This window comes from Pseudonaja textilis, chromosome Z (genome assembly GCF_049901715.1).
Source record: "Pseudonaja textilis isolate UNSWEBS1 chromosome Z, rPseTex1.2, whole genome shotgun sequence".
NCBI classification, from domain to species: Eukaryota; Metazoa; Chordata; class Lepidosauria; order Squamata; family Elapidae; genus Pseudonaja; species Pseudonaja textilis.
Window position 1 is genome coordinate 87,271,460 of NC_142008.1, and position 26,031 is coordinate 87,297,490.

The window sequence follows — 26,031 nt, forward strand, 5'->3', positions numbered from 1 at the left end:
TTACAGAAGTACTGTATATATTTAAAAACACTAAAAAGGATCTACAAACTCTCCTCCCCCACATCCAGCATGTCTGTAAATAAAATAAACAGATTCCCTCCATGTGACTTCTGGTGATTTTAAGGCAGCTGTTTATACAGTTCTCAAACCTGTATAGGGCAGAATAGAAGAATGGATAAGGAAAGGCTGCTGGCCTACAGGTAAATTCGAATGTATTTCAAGGTTCACTATTTCTTCTATTTATCAGAAACAAGAGGTAATGGTTGCTGTTTATAGAAAATAAATCTTTAGGATGGCAATACAGAAAATAATTAGGTCTTTAAATAAAACCTGTCTGATAAAAGTAGCTTCATATTGGGCTAGTTCATAACTGAGTTGCCTATTCTTTTAACATTCCAGTTTTCTCCCTTTTGCATTTGGTGATGATAGAAACCTATGAGTGATGTATTTTAAAATTTATAGAATATTGCAGCAGGAAAAGGAACACAAAGTAATGTACATTGTATGTTAATGATGTCCTGCACTCTATGACGATAAATAAGTTTCTTTCAGATCAGATATTGTTCCAGTAATGCCGTGAGCTTTTCTTGCCAGCCATACAAATGTGATTTCCCCAATGTCTTTTTAAAACATTTGGGGGATAATCCATAGCCCTAATATCCCTTAAAGATCTCCCAAATCATGTTATTAAAAATGATTTCTCACTATATGGCTCTGTGAGGATGCTGCTGCAAAAACAGTGCAGCAGTATTGTTTTCAAGTTGGGAATAGCCTATAATATTTTGATGCTTGAAAATATTCCCCAAGCCTATTGTCCTCTCAATACATGTAGGTAAGCATTTTAATAATTTGCATGACAAATTTGGAAAATGGAGATCACCACGTTCCTTCACTAGTTCATATGGTTAACTTTCTCCAACTTTTACAGATGTTTTACAAATGTGTTGAACTATTAGCTGAGGATATGGAAACAGTGATTCAACACATCCCAAAAATATAAGGTTAAAGAAGATTATGATATATCATCTCACACTTTTGGTAACACAACCAGTGCAAAGTCTCACTTTTATTTAAAGAAGAAAATCCTCCTTAATGTCTTGACTATGGTTAATTTCCAGAAATAAAGGTATTGAATCAAAGGTATTGAAGATCATCTTTGGAGGACATAAATGCCATTCTTAGTACAATTAATTACAATACACCTGTCAAAACATCCATTTTTAAATTACCAGGGGTAAGACCATGTCATTTTAGTATAATAGCAAAAATAAAAACAATTTTATTCTATAAAAAGAATATCTTGTAATTTTACTTGTGTATTTCTGTCCTAGAACTCCAGCAATAATTTATACCTTAATGAGATTTTTGGATAGACACTCAGCAAAGAATCAAATTACAATAGCTCTATAATATTATTCATGATTCATCTATTACGAAGAATGGTGAAAGTTTATATATTTGCATCGGCAAAACTGTTTTCATCTTAAAAATCTACACCAAAAAGAATTAGTATATTAACTATACTAGTTAACATTTCAACTCTTCAAATCCTAATAGCACGACAACCATAATTTGCCTTTACTAAGCGTTCTGCGAGATGCCCAGTACACATAATTTGTTGTATTAATTGTATTTTAAGATCAGATATTTTTAAGGGCTGTATCACTGGTTTGCAAAACAGGATATTCAAGTTTGTTATTTAAAAATATCTGTTTCCTCTATACTTTTCCACTTTTAATAAGACTTTTTCTGATCTATACCAGCTTAGATAACAAAAATGGAGGGACAAACAAAATATTTATCCAGTTAAAAAAGAAAAAACCCTTTCCATATAGAAAGCTATTGGGATATCATGGGGGGAGGGGAATTACCTATGAACACAGATACCATGTGCTATATATTCCTGGTTGCTCTAAGAATTAAAAAGGACTCAGATAGGCAATGTTTACTATTCTCAACCAAAAGACACCGTTAAGCTATGGAATTTTGTAATTATTGAATTGCAGGATAAAACTTAGGAGAAAAATCCCACTATTCTGAATGCTGGAATAATGGAAACTGAACTCTCTAGCGATTCATAATTACATAGTCTTATATTAATTTAAAAACATGATTTCAAATATCCTACTCGAGCTGCTGGCCTTTGCCGCACACAACTGCAGTTTTGGAAGTGGTATGTTATAAACAAAACCTAACTGTTCTGGAATTACCGGAAACTAACACAACAAATAAGCAAGTGGTAAGTGAAGATAGTAATAAGAAACAAAAAGGCAAAAGTGTAGGACAGAGCAGTATTTCTCATTCTCAGCAACTTTAAAATGTGTAGACTTCGACTCCCAGAACTCTCCAGCCATTCCCGCATAAAGCAACATCTTCCCTTCCAAAGCAGGCAGTGTAGCATTCATGAATATAAACAAGTTCTTCGCCCACGAGTCTCTTGCTGAGATATAAAATATAATGTAACTCAAGAGCCGTATAAAAATGGGGCACGCCTGAACATGTCGCATTAAATAAGACTGAAACTATTGTGAGATGTAAGACCCGAATTATTTAATACTGTTGGAAGAAATGTTCTGGGTTTAGTTCCAAGTGGGGAAAAAGACACTGGAAATATGGAGGCTGTTTGGAAAGATGGTTTAATGGCAGACAGGACCACATGGCTTGGAGCTCCAAAATGAAAAGGATGATCACATGCTTCAAAATGCTGGGTGAAGGGAGAAGCTGCCAAGATGCGGAGAGACCCTTATATACTGTTGGGCCCCACCTTAGTGTTTCCTGTTCCTGAGCAAGAAATGTATCCCATTGGCTGTCAGACTACCAGGGGCTGCAGTCTTAGCTAACTTTGTAGGCTTTGTCTGGCTTCACCTGACTTCCAGGCTTGGTTGAGCCTTGCTGGATGATGATGTAATGAAAGGGCTTTGGGCAATTTCAATAGGACTACCTGGATATCTTTGTTACGTAAAATATTCTGGCCCAGGCTTTAATGCCCACCCATTAAAAAAGGTGGCAGTGAGTTTCTGCTTCTGGAGTTTCTACTCTTTAGGGCAGGGGTGGGCAATTAATTTCTGTCGGGGGCCACATGGAAAATCAGATCTGCGTTCGAGGGCCGAACCAATTTTATAAATGGCCATTATAAAGGGCCCATTATAAAATGCAGCAAATTATATATAAGAAATATATATATATATATATATATATATATATATGTAAAGATATATATATATATATATGGATCTTTGGTTGTTCGGGTTTTCTCGCGTAAGATTCAAAGTATCTTTGAATCTTACGCGGAGAAACCCAACAACCAAAGATCCACATACAAATACCATGAGAACCTCAGAAAATATATATATATATATTCTTATATATAATTTGCTGCATTTTATAATGGGCCCTTTATAATATAGATATATATATATTATATATAAGAAAAAATAACACCGCGGCTGCTCTTGCTACTACTTTCCATGCTTTCCAAACACGAGTCCCAGGAGACAACAAACAGCAAACCGCGCTCAGGGGCATCCAAGCCATGCCCAGTGATTTTTTTTCAGGGGCAGGCCAGATTGGACAGACCGGATGTGGCCCACGGGCCGTAGTTTGCCCACCCTGCTTTAGGGGAAATATTCTGCCTTTTAAGTATTTCCTAAGACATTTCAATTTTCTAGGAGAGGGTGGGTGCTAACTTCCTACAATACTCACAATACAGAGACAAGTCAGGTTCACAATTCAAAGGTTTATTAAAATAAGCGTTTGCAAACGGGCCTTCAAGTCCATTCCAAAGTGGATTGGGTACAAGAAGAGCAAGATGTAATGGTCAAACAATACATTTTATACACTGTCTACACAATACACTCCATGCCTAAGAAGCCCTCCCCACTCCCCTTATTACCTCTTAAGTCATACTATAAGGTGAAGGATCGGCTTGACCGTTTCTTCCTAGGCACCGGATATCTTATCTTGTTTACTTGTAGCTTCTGTTCCTGTTTTCTAAGAAGCCTGCAACTATCCAGCACGTTTTGTTTAACTGAACATATTTTGTGGTTAGGAAACAGCAACAAAGACAACACAGTTTAATAATGCACTTAATATTTCTTATTCTATTATAAAAGAATAACAGTATTTTATTTTCTTCACTATTGAGTTGAAATAGCAGGGAAATACTTCCACATGCCTTGTGAAATCTAGAGCCCAGGGCCCTTCCTCCCCTCCTACTTTCTTTGCAGAAATATTTACTGCTTTTGTCTAAGTGCCCGAAAGGCTGAATGCCCTGCCATGTCTTCGAAAGCGGCCAATAAAATCACCGCCATCACATGCCTGGAACGGGGACTCTTAATACCGTTGTGCACCCTTTAAAAGAGACGCTCTTTTTGAATACCACTTCCGGGCTGCGCCCCGGCAGCCGCACGATCAACATAAGAAGTTCCGGTGCTTGAATCGACCCCCCCCCCGCCGCCACCGGGTAAATCCTTCGTCCCACCTTGTCACGTGTTCCCGAAATCCTATTTGAATCTCAGGAGGGTTTGAGTCTTGGCCAATAGATCTCGTGATATTTTTGCATTTACGTTCGGGTGAGGAGGCGGGATTAGGGAGAAAGCCCACCAATCCAAAACAAAGAGCTGCGGTGTTTCCCTTTCGCCTCCACGCCCTCCTGGAGAAAAAAGAGCCAATCCCAACAGAGTAGGGAAGAGCTAGAGGGTCAAACCTAATTAGAAGGGCGTGGCTTGGCTTGAGTCTTACTTTGCTCGCTTTACTTTACGAGGTAAGCGGCTACTGCAGGTTTACTAGCCCCAACATCGAGATCGCCGGTACTGAAGGTGAGTTTTCTGGCGCAGCGTTTTGGCGACGTGGAAAGGCTCCATTGTCCTTTCTGCAGATTGCTCCGTTAACCTGTGTCCGGATGTTTCGGACTGCATGATGTTGTGGGGGGAACCAAAGTTGGGGGGATCACTCCCAGTTTTTGCGGCTTGGTTCTGTGGGGGACAAAATGGAGGAGTGGGGGGATCTGATGGGGCTCTTACCTTTCCATGCTCGCCTTCGTTCAGCCTCGCCTCCCTCTCTTTCTCCCTCACCCCCGGAGTTGACGGGAGGATGTGGGAGGGGCAGGAATAACCCTCCGTCATCTCTTTGCGGGATATCCTTAGAGGCAGGATTTGGCTTTTGCAGATGTCGACACAGCCACCCGGTTAACTCCTCCTTGAATTACCAGACTGCCGAATATAACCTATTAAAACAATCCTCGTGAGTTAGGTGTGTGTGATGGGAACCGCCATGTCCGAGTCTTCTGTCCAATAGGATTTCCCCCTTAGTGCTTTTAAGAGATGCTTTTCCTAATGGATATAATCAAGCACCTTGTTTGGGTTCGATTATGATGATGTCAAGCAATTTGTTGGGTTTGGATGGCTCTCGGGTGTGAGATGCACATGTATATCGTTGGATAGATTCAGGCTTTAACAGCATTTGGAAATGTTGTGGTTCTTTCATATACAGCTCTACTTGCAAATTGCTACACAAAACATTTACAGTTTTCTCTAAGTAAATAATTCACAGGTTCTTCTGATGTTGATATTGCTGACCCTTGATGAACACACAACTAGCCATCTCCCTGACTTCTCCATTCACCAAAACATGCTGGAAAAGGGTTAGAGCAGAGAGATGACAAGGAAAAAAAAACCCTTGTAAGGCATGTCGTAAGAGGAGATACTGGCACTCCTCAACAGCCCCCAGAGGTTTTAGAATAATAAATGGAGTTCCTGGATTTTCAAATGAATTTCTGCCTTGTTCTTTTTCTTTACAGTCACCTGATGCCTGCTGAGAATTGTGTGTCTGGCTGGGAAGAAGCAATTGATTTAGTTGTCCCAGACCACACAGTTCTCTCTCTATTTCTTGCTGGAGTTATCTTGCAGAAGTACACTTCAGTGCTTCAGGTAGTCAAACCTATGTTTCATACCAGATGGCTGCTAGGTTTGGAACAGGCTCCTGTTAGGCTCTTGTCATATCTTTTGTTTTCAGGTTGGAGTTAAGAACTGCATAAGTGAAGAAGGGAAACTCATTGCTCAAGTTCATCTGATTTTCAGTGAATCTGTAATGGAATGTGTGGATGACTTTGGGGGAAAGATGCTGCCTAGGAAAGAATTGGACAAAAGAGGCAGGAGACCCAGTGGTTTAGTGGGGTCAGAGAAAGAAACATAGAAAGGACCCACCCTAATGGATTAAGCAGTTAAATGTAGTGGCAGGAAATCTGTACTTTCAAACTTGCAAGTTTCTGTTAATGTAGCCTTATAATAAAATATTTATTTCATCTAATGTTTCCTGGAGGATTGACAAAATCCTATCTTCATCATTTTCCTTTTCTCAGCCTTGCTAAAATCTTATGCAACATGCTATTGAGTAATTTCTCTTGCAGCAATTATTTTTCAGTACAAGATCTCAGATCTTTTATTTGTAACCACAAGCTGTATATATAAAAATTGAGAGCTCATAGGTTCACAAGCTGTTACATTTCATTTGGCAAACTCTCTGGGCCTCTTCAGTGCCTTGAGAGGCAAAAGGGCTTACTTCTGAACAACGGCAGCTCTGAGATTGAGGGAGTGAAAAAAAGGAAGTTTTCTTATTGTTGGAACATACAAAATGGTTACTCAATCTGTATGGGTTATCCGAGGAGGAGTGGCTATGAATTTTGTGTGCATATGTGATTGAGATTGGAGAATATACACAGTATTGTTTGAGGAACTGTGTGTAAGCATCTAAAGCAGAGCTGTCAAACTTGTGTCCACACCCTCAAAAAATCAGCCCTTATAAATTATATTAAATGTTCAAATCATGCTTATTTATTTTGTCAAACAATTATTAGATAACAGGTATAAGTATAAACATGGTTATAAATACATGAAATGGATATAAATAAGAAAAAAAGAAACAATAGGACAGGGATGGTAGGCACATTTTGGTGCGCTTATGCACGTCCCCTATGATGCCATGAGTTTGACACCCTTGGTTTAAAGCGCCTGTATGAGAATGAGGGGAGTACGTGCTTTTAGAAGTTTTCAACTCCCTACTTGAGGTCGATTTATTTTTTGGTCAAATGATTCTCCACTGAAGTGGTATCTGCTCTGGAGCACCACTGGCTTTGGGACGAGAGCTTGTGGGAAGTGTTGTGAATAGGATCTGGAATAATTATATGCATATGCATTTTAACTAATCACCTTGGAATTCATTCGCAAGTATCAAATGGTGCAAGAGAATATTGAAAGAAAAAGAAGGAACTGGTAACTAGTTTCACCCGTGACACAAGCAGCTGTTTCTGAATTGTCACGTTGTGCATGCACAGGCATTCTCCTTGCTTCAGTTTTCTGCGTCATTCTCATAATATGTGGCTGGTTATTATTCTCTGGGGCAACTCATAAGCTGTAATATACTGTATTATGAAGCACATTAAAAATATTGAGTAGTACAACTTGATTTGCTTAATTAATGATAAAGACAAGTTGGGTTGGATCATTTTTCCAGATCAGAGTGTACAGTGCGATCTGGTGTATATATCAACCTGGATATTGGTTTTTTGCCACTAACTAAATAACTAAGATTTGTGAGCTTCTGTAGCAGAGTTTTAGTTGGTCCTTTTCTAAGTGACTTCTGCATCAATTGAAAATGCTTAGATGTATAACTTGTAAAAAAAGTAATTTTATAGTTGTAATAATTTTAATTTTTCTGTTGTAATCAAGAACTTTATTGACAATTGAGCAATAAACTAGCTTCAGTTAAATCAGAAGGGAACAGAAAAACTTTGAATTTGTGGTCTTGGATACAGCCCACTTTAGGGTGTCAGAAGTAGGATGCTATTCAAGTATTAAACCTAGATAGCTAGGATATCAGTTGGTATTATTTGTTTCCTAAGATACATAATATCTATTCATTTAAAATTCTTTGCATAAATGACACTCTGAAACATTTTAATTTCTTAAACTCATCATAAAATACAAGAAGTTCTGGATGTAATAATAATTTCAGAATGTTAATTATTGGGGCTTAAGTACTCTTCCAGTTTGCAGGATCCTGGAATACATATATAAGGCTTTGTAGGGAAAGTTAGTGGTGGGGTTAAGATGTCCCAGTCTTCTCCAATCTCACATCTTTAGTTGTCATTTATGGATTACAACTCTCTTGTGCTGGAAGGGGATAGTTAGAATTATGGCCTCTTACATGATGGAAACATACAATTGGATGTGACTGGGTATGGTTATAGAATCAGTTATGGACTTTCATGGGGTATTTATCCATTTCTAGGGAGATATGGTTGAAAGAGAGTGAGTGAGCAAGAGTGCACCTAGACACGTGTGTGTACATGCACATACACAAAGATGTGCAATGCTTTGAATTGTTGTATTTGTATGTATAAGAACCAGTTTTGGAATGAACCCAAAATATTATATAGTATGAAAAATTGAGCCCTTATAAATTATATTAAATGTTCAAATGAAATGCTGATTTCTTCTAAACACTTTATTTGTTTGACTCATAAACATTACATGAATAATGTAAAAGCTGAAACGTTTTCTCTGAAAAAAAAAAATTGGCCTTATTGTTGATACACCCTATATATCTCCTGTTATCAAGTTTTCCTAGGCTTTACAACAAAAGCCCATCCATGTGATCTTCCCCTCCTGCTTTTAATGACTGTCACATGAGGTTCTTTTAGTTGATGAGTCACTAAATAGCTTATAAGACAGAATTCTGCACTTATAAAGGTCAGCAGCAGCTCTTAATTTATGAGGAGGGGCTTGGTCAGACTTCCTTGAGGGCCGAGTATTTCACAGCAGTGCCAGGGCTGTGAAGTACCTCATTACTTTATTATTCTCCTATCTAGGTTCATGGCAAGGATGTGGGTGCACTTCATAGTCTTCCTGGTATTGAGCACAACAGCCTCTTCTTTAAAATGCCCTGATGGGCAGAAATGTGGAGGATCTTCAATATGTTGCAAGCTCCCTGAAGGAGATAAGTATACCTGTTGTGGTCAGCCTCAGGTAGGAGTTTTTATTATGTTACTCTTCTGCTATGGATGGGGCAGAAAATGGTTTCCTAAAAAGATAGAAGCATTTCCATTAGCAAAGCTTGAATAAAACAACATAAGGCAAAAATGCCAATAGAAAAGATTATATGTAGGTCAATGATATATATGCTCTCTCTGAGAACAACAAGGACTTCATTAAAAAAAAGTCTGAATATTGCTGTTTTATTATCTAGCTTTGTTACAGGGCATCCAGCTTCTCTGGAGCTGACAATTCCTAAAAGAATATACTATATTAGACCTTGCAATTTGCAATTTGCAATCTTGGGGGATGGGATCAAAGTTGCCTGTCTTCTTCTTGTCTCATCTTTTTCATTTACAGTTCACAGGAGCATCCCTCCGCATGTTGCCCCCAGAGAGCAGGAATGAGGTATCTGGGGTTGTGTGTCCCGATGCTAGCACATGTCCAGTGACACACTCCTGCCAGCTCAGCCTAAATTCCACCTTTGCCTGCTGTCCTTGGGAGGAGGTGAGCTTTGGACCTGAAAATGAGATGAGGACTGGCAAGCCTCAGAACACCTTTCTTAATAGAACGAATTGAACTGATTTACCTCTTACCTCCTGAGTTCTTGTCTGCATGCCAACCCTACTTTGCTCTGTACTGAGCCGCAGTATAACAGATTAAATGAACAGCTTTTAACTTCCAGTGGCCTTCCTATGTAGAAGATTATAATTACTATTCTTTATAGTTATTGTATCCAGTGATCCCGCTACCTGGGAACATTGGATTTAACATTCCTAACATCTGGAGGTTTATTAGATCAGAGAAGCTAAGATAAATATTCTAATACAAGGATATCCAAGAATCCTGGTTCCTCAGATATCATTCAATCACTGCTCCTTGTATCCAAATTATATCGGGGAGGATAGGCAATAACAATACATTATCATTTCTAGAGTGCCATATATTTCCCATATCTTTCCTGCTTGGATTTGGTTCCTAGCTGGAGGTTAAATAGAAATGAAAAACTATGAGGTTGAAATGTTTTAGAATTGTATAGATAACTGATATATTTGGAAGCTTTTATTTTCACTTCCCAGAATTCCCATGGCATATGGCCATATTAATTGAAATTCTGGGAACTATAGTTCCAACACATTTAGAAGGTACCAGGTATGAAGAGAAAGAAATATGTTGACTAAAAAGAACCAATGGGAAGAGAAAGAGGACTGTAGTTCTAGAATCTGAAAGCAAACTACTTGCAAACCTACCGTGTTTCTCCAACAATACAGCCTCCACCAATAGGAAGGCCCAGCATGTTTTATTGGCATAAAATCAAATTAAGCCCCTCCCCCCAAATCAAGGCCTATATTAAACATGTGAAATGGGGGGAAATGGCGGGGTTGGGGGGCTTGCCGTTAGGAAGTACTTTTGTTGCATGCCCAGATATGGTGCTGCCTGCGTTGGTGGGGCACTTCGTATCGGGAGACCTTCCGCCACCATTGCTTTCCCTTCTCCCTTGCTGCCATGGTGTTTAGAGCAACGCTGCAGCGTTTGGCGCAGGCATGCGCGGCCAGCCAGGGCTCCTCCCTGCAACCGGAGCCCTGAGACACTTGGCTTCAGGTGCTCCTGTCACCGCCTTACCTTTGCCTTCGAAGGTAAAGCCAATTCTTTTAAAAACGACACCCTACTACAACAAAGCCTCCCCTGCCCAACCCCACGTGGGGAGGCGAATCTCCCGGGGCCACAGCACAGGATCGGTCCACCCTGGGAGAAGCACCCAGCCGCCATCCCTGCCTGACGCCGGGCAGAGCGTGAAGAGCTTCGCCTGGGGCGCCCAGCACAGCTGACAGGCGGGCCCTCCTTCCCAGCAGCAGAGCTCTCGCCAAGACAGCGAGCACCTCCCTGCTGGGCCCTCATCCCACCAGGACCACGCCGGAGCTGTGTGGGCTCGGCAGAGCTGGGAAAGCGAGCCGCGGGTGCGCACCCGCCTGCCAAGCAAAAGAGTCGGGCCGACCCAAGCTTGGCTTCCTTCCCAAGCCCCTCCAGCCCGAACCTGAAGGTGCCACCAGGAGAGGCCGCCCGAGGCAGTGATAGCACCCATCCATCCATGGACAGGGAGGCAAGGCAACGGCCTGCACCACGTTCTCCGAACTGAGCCCCGCCGAGTCAGTGCCTCTGTCTGATGCCCGTTCTGCTGCAGCATTTGGAGCTGCCGGCGCATTTGGAGATGCGTGGGGATGGGCTGGGCGAGGGGTGGAAAGGACGGGCGGCTTTGGCCTCTCTCCGACGGCCAGGGAAGCAGCGCTGCCATCACCTCGCCTCCCTGTCCGCGGATGGGTGGGCACTATCACTGCCTCAGGCAGCCTCTCCCGGTGGCACCTACGGGTTCGCGCTGGAGGGACTTGGGAAGGAAGCCAAGCTCAGGTCGGCCCGGCTCTTTTGCTTGGCAGACGGGTGCGCACCCCCAACGCCAAGCTGTTGCCGCCTGTCCACCCAAGGATGCAAAGGGAGGGAATTAAGTCACCCCTGAAAAGACGGCCTAGCCGTTTTTTCGGGAGTTTAAAAAAAAAAAGGGCCCGGCCTTATTTTGTGAGAAACACGGTAGTAAAAAGCTATAGAGAAATTATTACCAAAGGCAGAGGGGAAAAAAAATCTTCTGACCACATATGCAGTGGCTTCATTTTCTTCTCTATATTTACTACAGCAAACCAAAATAGCACACATATCCTTTTTTTCTCTCTAGCCTAGTTCACAGTCATGTTTGATAAGTGGCACATCTGTTAGAGAAATTAAACTTCAGGGCTTGTAACACTCCGGTTTCCAGATTTTCTGCTGAATTTCCAGATCTTTCCAGATCTTCTGCTGTATTTGTTATTCTGAATACTTTGGGGCCTTTGCCTCTCTTTTATCTCACCTCCAGGCCATTTCTTGTGTTGATGGACACCATTGCTGTCCCCTTGGCACCCACTGCAGCACTGATGGAAGAGTCTGCATAGAAAATGAAGGTATTTGGAGACAAAGTGGGACAAATTAGAGTCATAGGAACATTAAAAATACTTCAGTAACAAAAATAATCTCCCAATTCAAGGAACTCAATTCAGTGCTTCCTTAGAGAGATGTATTTGTTTCACCAGGGTAAGCAAATAAAACAGGCTAAATCTGCTTTTTTAGACAAAAGGATTTAGTATAAGCTTTTTTATAAACTGGGACATAAGCCATATTGCAACCTCCAGAGCCTTAGAGATGTGACCCCAGAATTATTGCCAGTTATAATAAATGTTATCAGTGGATGAATGATTTTAATCATTCAGAATGATGTTTGCAGAATAATCCTACTAAGTAGATTTAATTTTAATATAAGTTAAGTTAGATTTAAGGCCTAGTTTAGCCAGTATATTGGCTCTTCATGTATTTATTCCACCAGGAAGTTTATTTTAGGTTGGTTTTGATTTGAAAAGAGAACCTTGTCTTGTCAGAGGAGCATCATGGCGTAGACAAATCAAGTGCCTGTTTTATGCAGAAGAAAGACTTCAAACTTAAGATGTCACTTCTAAGTTCTACTTATTTTGCATTCCAGATTTAACCTCTGCTGTTATAGTCAGGGCTGTGCAATGCCCAGATAGCGAATGGGAATGCCCAGATGGCTCCACCTGTTGCTTGATGGCTGATGAATCCTGGGGATGTTGTCCAATGCCAGAGGTACGGAACTTAGATATGGGCAAGTGAAGATATTTTCATGCAGACAGAGGTAAAAACTGGCTCTTTGATTATTATTTTTTAATGAAGTCACTGAATTTCACTCTCTTATCTATCAGTCCAGATATTCTTTGGGGCAAACTATTTGAGGCAAATAATTGTTTGTGGAGCAAGCAACTCCAAATGATTTGCATCACTCTTGATTACCCAGAATTATATTTAGTATCTTGTGAAGGCTAAACTTCAGTGGAACATTCTGTTTCATTTGAGTCTTTTAGCCTATAAACTAATAAGGCTGAAAGTGGCAGGTAATCAGTGACCGAATTCCAGTAACATGAATTTTTGGTGCTTTCCTAGGATTGGGTATAGGGAGAATGGTGATGTTCCTCCTGTCAAGCATATCCCCCCCCCAAAAAAAAACCCCATCCCAGTCACTCCCTACCATCGAGTTCCTGTACACTGGCCTCCATCTCCCAAGATCCATGGTCTCTCAAAACTTGCACACCTTTGCACTGCATCATAAAACATCTAATTCTGAAGTCTTCATAATTCTGCACTGGCTTTCCTAAAACAAAAAGTGTTGGCCAACATTTAGGTTATTCAGTTTGCTGAATTGTCAACAATATTTTAAAAGTTTCTCAGTTGCATAGTACATTTGCGGTTTTAACAAGCAGAGAGGGCACTGAATCACATTCTTGCATCACAATTTCTGCCCGCCCAGAGTTCTGAGCAGCTTGTCTCTGAGTCCAACCAAAGGAAATATTTTCATATAGCTGTGCAACTGTAGAGACTAGGTGTATTTTTTAAAAAAAAATGTGAAGTAAGATTTCTATCAGCTTTCCCATTACATTACCAAATAGGGACAACTGTAAAACAACACAGAAAATCAAATAAAATGGTATGTAACAGTATCTGTTTTTTTCCAGGAAAGTGACTTCTATACCTAGCCTGCCACATTACAGGCTTCTTGGGAAAGTCCACATTTAAAAAAGCTTTGTTTAATGAATCTGGCCTATAAGTTCATATTTGCTTAAAATATGAAAGAAACAATCACAAAGCAAGTTGCAGTGTGAAATTACTGAAGCAAACAAGTACTCTTCATATTCAATATTGCATTCCACATAAAGTACATTTGTGTTTTGCGTTAATATTCCAGTGTGCTGTTTTGATTAATAAAACTTTTTAAGAGGTGTGTTGGTACAGAGCTGTTCATTGAGCACTATGGGAAAAGATAATGGTGGGGAATGATGGTGCACTCATCCCCTTCTTTTCCCAGGCATCCTGCTGTGCAGACAAGATTCACTGCTGTCCCCATGGCACAACTTGTGATCTAGTTGAGGCACGATGCCTTGAAACTTTTGGGGAACAGCCTCTTTCAAAGAAGTTTCCAGCAAAGAAACGGACCCCGGTGTTAAGTATGGAGTAAAGAAATAGAACTAGGTTTATTGTAATTTTTTTTTTTTTGTTCATGGTGAGATTTGCACTTTAATTCAGTGGTCCCCAACCTTTCTGGTGTTAGGAATTGGTTTTGGAAGAAAAAAATGTCTTCCACAGATCGCTAAGGAGGGAATGGTGCAACCTAGATCTTGCACATGCACACGTGAAGCTTCACTTGCTCCCCCACTGCTTGCACAGCCCAGTTCCTAACACACCCTGGACTGAGACCGGTCTGTAGCCCAGGAGTTGGGGACCCCTGCTTTAATCCGTTATTAATGCTAGGTGGAGTGTGCTGGGTGATGCTTTCTCTTCAGCATCCTATGCTCACCAAAGAGGATAGCAATCCATTACACTGTCTATCTTTCCCACAGAGGCTTTTTATTTCACCTCTTGAGGAGATAACCTTTTCTCATTTTACAGATTTGACTCAAAAAAAATCTGTCCTGGTAATCACTCTTCCTGTCCAGATGCTGCCACTTGCTGCCTGCTCCCAACTGGCCAGTATGGTTGTTGCCCTTTACAAAACGTAAGTACAGGGTAGGATTACCCAACTGTCTAAAACCGGTGTCTAGTTTTAGAAGGAATTTCCTATTTGTGTCAATTTGCAGTGCTGGGGGTGGTGTTTAAAAAAAAAAAGCAAGATGATAGATGTTAAATTAACCCCTTTTGTATGTGTGCTTACAAAAGGGGACAGGGATTGCATCACGATGGCCTCTCTGGTGACACGCAACTATGCCAGGCTGCAGCACTAGAATAGATTTGGAGCAAATGGCTACCTGCATTGTTCGATCAGGACATCTCTCCCTGCTTATGGTGGGAGTGATATTGGGGACTTCCATGTCCTTAACTCCATCCACAACCTACTGTATCGCTGAACTTTTCTTTGAGAAAACTAGAATGGCCTGTTAGCTAGGTAATTTTGCTTGATGGCAATTGCCTTCCAGAGCGTTTCCTTGGGATTGGGAAGGAATGGAATTCATCAGAAGGTAGTCCTTTGACTAAGGAATATTTGATATCATGACTCCCTTAAAGGTTTTCTTCCTTGTTTATTCTCCCACATCTTTTGCTGATATCTTAAATGAATTACTGTAGTGTGCCATGAATTACTTGTTTCGTGGCTATTAGGATAAGTTGTGTTGCTTCATTAGAATTACTTTTAGTTGGTGATCTAGTTGTCTCTTTTGGTTCTATCTCTGCATATTTGGTTCTGTCTTCTTTGCATATTGCATTTTATGTTTACTATATTTTGATTGTTTCAAATTATTTGCTTTGGTGGTTTGCAATATTTTTATGCATCAGGATCCAAGCAATTAAATTTAGGGGTCATTTTAAATGCCCAACATTTTTCAAGTTTTTTGTAGTCTTCTCCACCACACTCTTTGTTCTTATATGAAAATAATTAGTAACATACAATTTATTTTTGCTAACTGCAAACCTATTGACTTCACCTGAGCTATTAAGATTAGTCTAGCTCCTTCAATCTAAGATGCAGACTCCAGATAAACTTGTTCACCATGAGGAGACCTAAGTTATTAGCCTACTAATTAGATAAGCCACACTGTCCTTAACTAAAGAATGATCATGGGGTGCTTGGCTCAGGTGGGAGCCAACAGCAGCATGTCTTGAGCCTTTTTGCCCCTCCTCTGTCCAAGCTTGGTAGGTGCAGGAGTTCCTTATTGTATCTGAAGTTTGTGCTCTCAGCTTTTCCTTTTCTTTTCACACTAGGCGGTGTGCTGCAGTGACCACCTTCACTGTTGTCCACAGGGCACCCAGTGTGACCTGAAGCATTCCATATGCACCATGACACCCAAGGAATCATGGCCCATCACCCACCTTAGTGCAGGCTTCCACACAGGTGAGATGATTAAGTGTTGTGACAGGTCAGTGGCCGAAAGGAAGTGTCCTGTGTAAAATCAAGGTGCCAGAAGAAGCTTCATGTGGTTAGAGAGGAGACCCAATTTTTAAAAGGATTGAATGCTAGCCTTTTGGGAAGAAAAGGCATGAGCTTTTTGGACTAAGGAGAAAGGCAGCCTAAGGCACTGAGAAGAAAGAAGGGTAGAGATTATTTTTTCTTTCGTTTAAAATAAAAATATTTCCCATATGTTTTGGATGCTGGACTAATTGTTATTTTAAATGATCATTGATTGGATAGTGAGTAGGGATTTTCGCCAGTTTAGTGCTCAAAGCAGCTGCTTCATTTCACTCTATGGTGGTAAGGCTGCCCTCGTGGTCCATTTGGGAAGCCTCTGAGGGAAATAAGAAGCGGAACTAGATGGCTGGTGAATCTAATTCAGGAAGCAGGTTTTTTATAGCATGATTCTTCCTCCACAAGTGCAGAAAACAGTAAAATGTGGTATGAGGGGCAGAATCTAGTTTCTGAGAAAATATGTATGCTTTCTTCCAGAGGAAGTTAACAGCTTTAAAGGTTGCAAAAGTTTCCTGTTCTGAGCAGTGCCTGTAGAAATACTGGAAACCAGAAGCATTGTTTACTAAGACTTAGTGTGCAAGAGACTAGGGTGCCTATGACTTGCCCAATTTCTTGTTTCTGTTCTACTCTTCCTAGCAGAAGGAGAATAATTTTTGCATCAGCGTTAAAGAAATCAGATTAAGCATATTAGAGAAACTTTATAGTACTTTGTTTCACATTCTGTAGAAAATCTAGTTAACTGATAAACTCATTGCTACAAGCTGATTATGAGTGCAGATGCATATGATGGTGTTAAGACTTCACCTCACATTTTCTTTTCCCAAATTGAGCATTTAGGATACTTCCCTCCATAGGTTCCAGAAGTAATCCTAATTGTTGGTGACCTTCCTTCTCCTTTCCATATGCCTATATTCTAGATGTTGTGATGGAATTGCTAGCTGTCATTCATAGAACCCAAAGGTTCTTGGTTGACAACTTTGGAAGTTATAATATAGCCAACCTGGAAGGTACCAAATTGGGGAAAGCAGGTTTATCAGTTGCTTAAGAGAGGAGATAGTGTATGGAGAAGTCTTCGTGTTCTTTCTTGAACATAACAACTTTTTTTCTCATCTTGCAGCTCACGATGTACAGTGTGATTCAGAATTTGCATGCCCAGATGGAAATACTTGCTGCAAGACAACCTCAGGTTCTTGGGGGTGCTGCCCACTGGAAGAGGTAAGAGCAACTATGTTTGTCAGAAAACATGGTTAATTAACCCGGAAGCTGGGAAGCGGGGCATACATGGGGTGGTTGAAGGGAGAGATTTTTGGTCTTAGAGGAACTGAACATATTGGCAATATCAGCACAACTAGCCAAATGGGTATTCAGTGATAAAACAGCCTCCTACCTCCTTTTGGGGCAAAGAATTCCACGATGGTCTGATTGTAATTTATGTCTTTCTCAGGCTGTATGCTGCCCAGATAAAATCCATTGTTGTCCAAAGGGTTATCAGTGCGATTTGTCAGAAGGCTCCTGTCTGAAAGATGGCCAAAGCATTCCTTTGGTGCTAAAAATGGACGCAAGCTCCACAACAGCCTCAGAAATAGACTCAAGCTCTACAGCATCTTCCATAGGTCGAATGGTGCAGTGTGATCCCTACACAGCTTGCCAGGATGGCCAGACTTGTTGTCGCCTTGCAACAGGTGCTTGGGGATGCTGCCCGTTGACACAAGTGAGAAGAGACCCAAGCTTATTTAATGCTACTGTGGGGAACAAAGGAAATGTGAAATTGCTTTATTTCCTTTCAGGAGCTTCCTAGCATTTGCATAGTTATGCAAATAGATGCAAGAAAGGAAAGGGTGGAATTGATCCTAGTGAGGATGCTGCTAATGTTCCACTGCTAGTGTTCCACTGCTATTTCAGTCCACCTCTCATTTCTCACTTAGATTGCTCATAGCTGGGTGTGCACACTTTGAGGTGTGCACAAAATTATAATTCTTTCTTAAATTATATGCATCTCAGTTGCTAGGCTTTCCAGGATGTTCCTGTGTTAAAAGTTGGGAGGGGGAAGGTCTTGGAAAGGAGAAGGGGGTTTATTTTTATTTAGTCACACAATCTGTATTGTTCATTTCTGCAGAACTGCAGCAGACTTGTTGACTCCAATACTGTCCGGTTATGGTTTTATAACGGCTCGCCTATGAGAGGCCTATGTCTATTAAAAAGGCAGTTTTTTTCATATCCAAGAGCAACCACTTTTATAACCTAGCAAAGGTTTCTGAGGTTGTGCAAGTAAAATCAGTAGTGGGGCATATTTCAGTCCTTTCTTTGATGTGGTTTGGGATCTGGAGGCAGAAGAAGGACTAATACAAAAGTAAATTCACCAATTTGAGGCCTTTTTAAAAAATAGAAAAGAAATTCTAATACTGGCAATTTGATATGGTGGCTTCATAGGAGGCCAAGTCAGGAGTTTCACATGGGCTGCAGGTTCTTCAGTCTTCATTTTATAGGAACGGCGCTAGGAAAAAAAAGAGTCTGTCTTAACTTGCACTTTTGCATATTCTTCGGCTTCTTGCAGTTGGAGAGCAAGAAATGGGGTATCATCAGTTAGAGCCTCCAGTCAGAAGTGGTTTTCAGATGAAGTGGAGGGATTTTGGTTTGTCTGCTTTACTTCAGGGTAGGAATTCCTTCTGATCTAGTATGCCACTGATGACTTTCAGCCGTATATGTGACCTTCCTCTTTCCTGCCAGGCCACTTGCTGTCAGGATCAGATTCACTGCTGCCCCAGTGGTTACAACTGTGATTCATCATCAGGCACTTGCCTAAAAGATGGAGATCGTATGCCTTGGGTGGAGAAGACGACAGCGATTGTTGGCAACCTCCCTTCCAGCAGGGACGTGAAGTGTGATGACCAGTACAGCTGTCCAGATGGACAAACATGCTGCCTGCGTTCAGGAGCCTGGGCATGCTGCCCCCTCTTTCAGGTAAATTGAGGATTTCAAAGCAGGGTAGGCGATTTTCCTTCTTGGATAGATGGTTGATTTAATCAGTCACCCATGGAGTCTCATAGGAAGAATGTATTTGCATACATTACCTTTGGGGTATTTGGGACAGCCTGACAACAGGCCATTCTACTGGAAGATCTGCCTTGAGTGGCCGAAGTGAAAGCCTTTTATTGGTGAATTAGTCAATGAGCTCAGCCTTCCCCAACCTGATACCCTCCATGTGTTTTGCAAGGTAACTTTCACCCCCTCACTTCTAAAGCCATCAGAGCTTGCTGATGGAATGGGATTTTGATAGTTGATCTTAGGAGCCCATCCCAAATCCCATTCCAGATATGGTACAAGAAATAACTTTTACCATGAGAACAATGAAGTGATATATGTTGTACATGTAGGGAAGGCTGGTACATTCAATAACCATAGTTGGGAATGTCAACTCTGTCTCTAAGGAATGCAGTTGCTAAGTGAAACATCACATGACCTTGAAAGGCATACAACGTTACTTGCCATGTGTTCATTAAGCGAGTCACCACAGATTTTATGCAAGGCACTGCATGTTTGCGATGTGCAATTTTACTGCCAGCTTCTCCATTGGCTCTTCTTGTCAGAAGCCTGTTGTGCAATGCACAAATAGCAATCACATGGCTGTGGGATGCAACCGTGGTAAATATGAGGACTAGCCATAAAGTTACTTTCTCAGTGCTGTCATAACTTCAAAGAGATCTACTTGTCGTATTTTTCTTTCATAGAACAATTTCAACAATGGTGTTTGGATTTTTAGATCCCCATAGGTATTTCTTTCCCATTGGCAGTTTGTTGAGACCAAGTACACAGTTGTCCTCATGATTACACCTGTGATGTAGAACACAGTTCATGCATCAAAAGTGGGGGCTCTTCCCAGGGGATCTTGGTGACTCCCATTCTGGCAAGGCAGGAGACAGCGATAAAATGTGATAACTTCAGCAGCTGCAAAGATAAGGAGACCTGCTGCAAAATGGCCTCTGGCAACTGGGGCTGTTGTCCTTTTCCAAAAGTAAGTAGGCTTCAGAAAGCTTGGTGAGAGCAAGCTTTGATGTGGAAAAGCATGATTAATGCAAGACCAGAATCTTGTGATGATCAATTAAAAGTATAAATATGGAAGATAGAAGCTGCTACTATATATACTGGCAGAGGTCAATCTTTCCAGCCCTGGGTAGTCACACACATTTATAGATTCTCCCATTGAACTTTAGCAGCGTTGCTGGAGGAAAGAATATAACATCACCCTTTCTCACATTAGCCATGCTGCTGCCTTTAATAACAAGTACCCTCCAATATCAGTTTGTTTTGCAATGCAATCAGTCTGGGCAATGCAAAAAGTGAAGAAGGCTCCTAAGCAGTTTTTCAGGGTCCAAAAACTGGCAAGAAATAAAAGGTGCCCATCTTTGTTTGAGAAGAGTTGTGTTGTACTTAGTTGGGAATGATGGAGTTATAATATAACTATTATAAATCATCTACTAAATTTATCTCAGCTTCTAAAAACAAGATGAAAACAAACTAAAGTATCTGCTAATGCAGGCATTGATGCTGTTGCTTTCACAAACCTTATGCCCTGTCCCCCTAATTTTTTGCTAATTTAGCTAATCTTTTATGGCAGTTTAAGAATGCAGGAAAACATTTTGTAAAGTGTATATTAAATAATTTGAATCTTGGTTGAGAATGATACCTGAAATCAAGGCCAACTCACCAGATTAGGACTAATACCATTTTGGCTGTTTCCTTAAACAAACCTTTTAAAAAAAGTGCAGCATTACTGAGTAATCTGACATAAGCCCTTTTCATGGCACCTTTGGATTCTGCTTAGCTTGGCTTTCTTTCAACTTTCTGTCTTCCCGCAGGCAGTCTGCAGCTCAGACCACTTGCATTGCTGCCCCTATTTTTGATCCAGCCACAGGCAGCTGTGAAGAATCAAAACAGTCTCTGCCTTGGGCACCCAAACCGCATGCCAAGATATTGCAAAAGGATGGCATTCTCTGCAATGGCAGTGCCAGCTGCAAGGAAGGGCAGACCTGCTGCCGGAGCCTTTCTGGTCCTGTTGCCAGCTGCCCAATGTGATTTCCCATTTCTTTCCTGTTCAGGTGCCATCTTTTGTGATACCATGCCTGCTCCCACAAAAACCTACAAGATTATAGCACCTGTTAATCAGGGTAAACTGTATGTTATTATCCCACTTTTTAAAATATATAATAAGGCATTGAACATACTTAATTCTCCTGCCTTTTGTTTTCTCCACAACCTGTGATGGCCCAATCATCCAATCAGCATTCATGCCTAAGGAAGGCTTAGAATTCATGTTTCCTAAGTTCTAGGCCAGCATCTTAACATGACGACAGCATCAAGGACAAAGAAAGAAGCAGAACCTTGACAATTGTTTACACAATTAGAATTGGGTTTCTGCAGAGTGCAGTCATATCTGCCTAGGGTGGGTTCATGAAGACATTGGGGAATGGTTTCTACAAAAGCCAAAATGGTAGCCATAAGTAAAAAAGGGGTGGGGTTTTAGTCATGTGATCATAGCCACTATCTTGGCTTTTTTGATCCCAGAAACACTGTGGGAAAAGGCTAGCTGTGCACTTCCTACAGTTTCTTTTTCTAGGCACGGAGAGGTATGAGGTGTTGAAGTTTCAATCCTTTGCAGGCTTGAAAGTTAATGAAAAGAATTTCCATTAAATGCATTGGACTCCCAAAGAGCTTCCATACTTACTTCCATACTTGCCATTAATTTAATCCACTGCAGTCCTAAAGGTGCCCTTTCACATTCCTGTTATGGTTGTGAATTAAGCCTGGAGACCAGGCTAAGGCTTTCCTTATTAGCAGAACAAGCACTTACATCTGGAGATTCATAGAGTATCTCCTTGAGAGAAGTGTCATCTATGAGCCGTTCAGAGCTTTTAGCTACTCTATTTTTTTCTATCTAATTCATATCTTAATTCAGACATTTTAAATTTAGCAAGGAAATGGGAAAAAGAAGGAATAAAGGGGTGTTTCTGTCTTTTGGGTAAAGGTTTCTTTGAAGCAAAATAGAGCTGTTATAAAATTGTTTTATTTAGTTCCCTTAAAATGTTCCACCCTAAGGTGTACTTTTACCGCAAACCAAGCAAATACCTCCTCTCGCTTTCTACAGGCCATTTGCTGTGAGGATCACCAACATTGCTGCCCCTTTGGCTATACCTGCAATGTGGCAGCCCAGTCTTGTGAGAAACGGCACCGGCCACGCCTTGCTGATGCTGCAGGGGACCTGCTGACTTCATTGCAAAATGCTGCCTCCAATCAGGATGTCTTGTGTGGTGAACAGCACTACTGCCACGTGGGCCAGACCTGCTGCAAGGCCAAGAACAGTAGCTGGGCCTGCTGCCCCTATGAAAAGGTTAGTGCCCAGAGGTAGACTCAGTTGGGGTGAATAGCGGTGAATGGAGGCCATGGGTGGGTGGGCAGACAGGACGGCTCTCCCCAAATCAATAAAGCAATCTAAGAACACCCATATTTTACTAGAATGTTGTCTTTGTCATTGTACAAAAAAAAAGGCAGCCTTGTTGGGAATAGACTATCAAATTCCATCATAAATTTTCTATGCTAATTTTTGAGTCCTCAGGACTTTCTCATGAGCATTGATAAAACCAATAAGGCAAGTAAAGTAAAGTATGATTATATTATTTTTTCCCAAAAATGCATTTTTAAGTTTGGTAACAGATAGACCGCTGAAAGAAACCATAATTCTTCAAAAGTTGGAGAACTTGCTGTTACTGTAAATAATGTAAGCCCCTGCATTACATATAAATTGTATTGTAAATTCATGATTTAAAGCTATTTCTGTCTTTAATTACTAAATATTTTTCCAGGTCATCCTTCCTTAGCTTGTAGATTTATTGAGAACCGTGTAAGGATTTCGAGCAACTTTCTTGTTTCTTAATTAAGGATTGCTTCCTTATCTCCTCTTCTATTTCATAGGGAACCTGTTGTCACGACAGGCGCCACTGCTGTCCTTCTGGCTTCTATTGTTCCGTGCTTGGATATCACTGCTACAGAAAGCCTTCCCGTTGGGACACTGGCAGCGCCTCCCCACATTCTATTGATGCCCATGTTCTACTCTGAAGTGCCTTTTTGGGTGGATTTGTTTGTGGCCTTGAATTAGAGTGAACTGTTTCAGGAGTGGTATAAGAAGGTGAATGAACCAGGGCCATTTTTGCCAAATTGCTATTCAGATCCTAAAGGATGTCTTCTATTCTACACTTGTCACCACTATGGGCCAAATAGGCCATCTACATTTATATTAAGTCAACCCTTTTAACTTCTACATTCTTCCTTCCCATCCATGATGCACTGCCCTGTCCAAAGTCATGAGGGCTATAACCTAGAATCTGAAAAAGCTGCCATCCTGAGCTTCTGCTCTGAAGATTTCATGTGCGCAATGATTTTCTTTGCCTCGGTCATTCCTTAACCTTGAAAGAGGGGGAGTTTCAATCCATTTTCCAAAAAAAACAAAAAAAACCCCATTAAGATTGGCAGATGATTTTGCCACACTGCCCCTTCCAGCCTTGTCCCACCTCACCCTATCCTCTTCCCACTTGGCCTAGCGTATTACTCTGGGTGGCATCACCTGATTTCTGAAGAGCAAAAGTGTCTTTTTCTGATAGTGTTTGCAAAGTAAAGAGATGCTAATTGTCTAATTGAACCACTACAGGTGTCGAGTCACTTTTGTTTAAAGAAGGGCTGCTCAGCCCACCCTTTCCTGAGGTATGATAGAAGTTTTTATTAAGATTTTACTCTTCATGCATAACCCTAATACTAACCCTGCTTTTTAGAAAGGCTTAGCACTTCCGCAAGGAGATGCAAGCTTGCTTCTGAGACAAGTAAGATACACCGTTTTGTTTCAGTGAATATGTGGATTTTGGCACCTGAGCAGTTGGTAGGGAAGATGGTTGTCTTTGATTGTCAGTGTGTTCTGTCCTGTGATTCCCCCATGCAAAATGAGCACATTTGATGCTGCTCCTTTCTTTTTTAAATAGAACTTCAACTTAAAGTGACAGGTGTTTTCTGTTACCAGACCTTGATGCTATGTTGTATGGAAAAATCAAATAAAATTTTATCAAAGTAATGTTGCAATTTTATATGCTTAATTTTACTTGTTAACAAATTTACAGAAATTTACGTGACACGATTTTCACATGGTTTCTCGCTCATGGATTAGGTTAATGGACATTTAAAAAATATTTTGGCTTTTTTCACTTGACTTTGGGAGCAGGGGAAAGAATTCAATCTTTCTTTTACACAGTACCTTTTGGGAACTAAGTTTGGTCCTTCCTTATAGGGATAGGTATCCTACAAAACGGTTGTTGATTCCCCCTCGGAGTGCAAGGGACAGATTGCAATATAATAGTAGTATATCCTAAAAGTACACAAGGAGATTGTATAGTTGATCATCAAGAGCAGGGGTGTCAAACTCTATTTCATTGAGGGCCTCATCAGGGTTGTTCGATCTTCAGGGGGATGGCCAGCTCAACATCACTCATGGCAGCACCTGTACTGGCCAAGTGCTAAGACAGGACTTCCCTCACACCCTCCTTTCTCATTATCTTTCTTCATTCCTTCCTTCTTCATTCTCCTTCCTTCCCCTCTTCTTTTTTCTTCCTTGCTCTTTTCCCATCTTTCCTTTTTTTTTCTTCTTTCGCCTTCCTCTTTCCATTTCTCCTTTCCTGTCTCTTCTTGGATGCTAAAATGCTTTCCAAAAGCAGGAAAACCGTGATTTTATTATTTGGACATGGAGAGTCTGACTCAACCCCACCCACTTTGCTTGTTTAAAAAGGATCCCAGATAATTAAAATTCTGTTATCAGCTACTATTTTATCCAAGCAAAAAAGAAGTAACATCTCCTACATTTGAAAGGCAATACTGAGATCTGCAGCCATGCAGACAGCTAGTTATGCATTTTATTACCATATGATCTTTCATGTCCCAAAACCCTGTATGTGTGCCATCCATCTTCAGTGCAAGAAGAAACATGTATACACATAAAATTATGGGTGCAACTGTTAGTAGACTTCTTGTATCCAACATAGGCTGCATTTTATTCAAGACAAACTTCAGAATAAAGTTCATGAACTCTTTCCTTTTATAGCACCATCCAAACATTTGACTATTAACTTTGTTACTTATTTAATTTCAATTCAAGCAGATGAATAAAGGTTCCAGAAAATATTCACTTGGTAAATTTTTCCAGCTTCTCACTGAATGTCGTTTTATATTGAAATCGTCCTTGAAAAGCTAAGTATTTCCTGCTGGCATTCATAAATTCACAGTATTTCTACATCCTGCATCCAAAGTGTCTTTGTTAAAAATTGCAAAATTTGCTATTTTTCTGGTGTGAGGAGGTCCTAGAATGGCAAAGCAATGCTATATGTTTAAAACAACCTTTTTATAAGCCTACTCATCCATCAAATATTCTCTTTTAGGGAAACTTTATATAGCTATTATACTACTTCTTGAAGAAGCTAGGTGCTCTTCAAGTATTGGCCCAACTATTCACTATTTTTACATGCAGTCTTGTGTATTTAAAGATAAAAGACAGCAAACATTTCTTTTTAACAATGCTGAAATTCTTCAAAACAAGCAGAATCGGAGACTCTCCAAATATATTGGATTATAAATTGTATCAGTAACATTCAGCATGATTAATGATCAGGATTAAAGCAGTACCGTCTTAGAAAGGGAAGTAAAAATTATCTAGCCTTCCCTTTCTAAGCCTTGGGGTTATTTAATTATAAACACAGGTTTTCCATTTCTGACTCAGATATTGTAAACTCAGACTTGCTTCAAGAAAGGTAATCTATAAATTTTTAGAATTGAAAAAAAGTGAAAATGTAAAAACTTCTCAAAAGGCCTCTTAAATTCTAGGGGGGAAAAAATCATAAAATAGTTTCACATCAGTGCAGTTTCTTGTCAGAA

General features: G+C 40.6%; 1 protein-coding gene across 1 annotated transcript; it reads left to right on the forward strand.

The window, feature by feature from the left end:
* The first annotated feature begins 4,631 nt into the window (after positions 1 to 4,631).
* GRN (granulin precursor) lies at positions 4,632 to 24,184 on the forward strand. The gene is given in 17 exon segments (XM_087916530.1): positions 4,632 to 4,817; positions 8,867 to 9,023; positions 9,390 to 9,536; positions 11,932 to 12,016; positions 12,589 to 12,710; positions 13,984 to 14,129; positions 14,565 to 14,670; positions 15,870 to 15,999; positions 17,189 to 17,286; positions 17,516 to 17,782; positions 18,799 to 19,040; positions 19,864 to 20,083; positions 20,928 to 20,962; positions 20,964 to 21,112; positions 21,115 to 21,140; positions 22,214 to 22,456; positions 23,038 to 24,184. Coding segments are annotated over 16 exon segments (2,313 nt in total). The 5' UTR covers positions 4,632 to 4,817; positions 8,867 to 8,870; the 3' UTR covers positions 23,182 to 24,184.
* Positions 24,185 to 26,031: the final 1,847 nt, after the last annotated feature.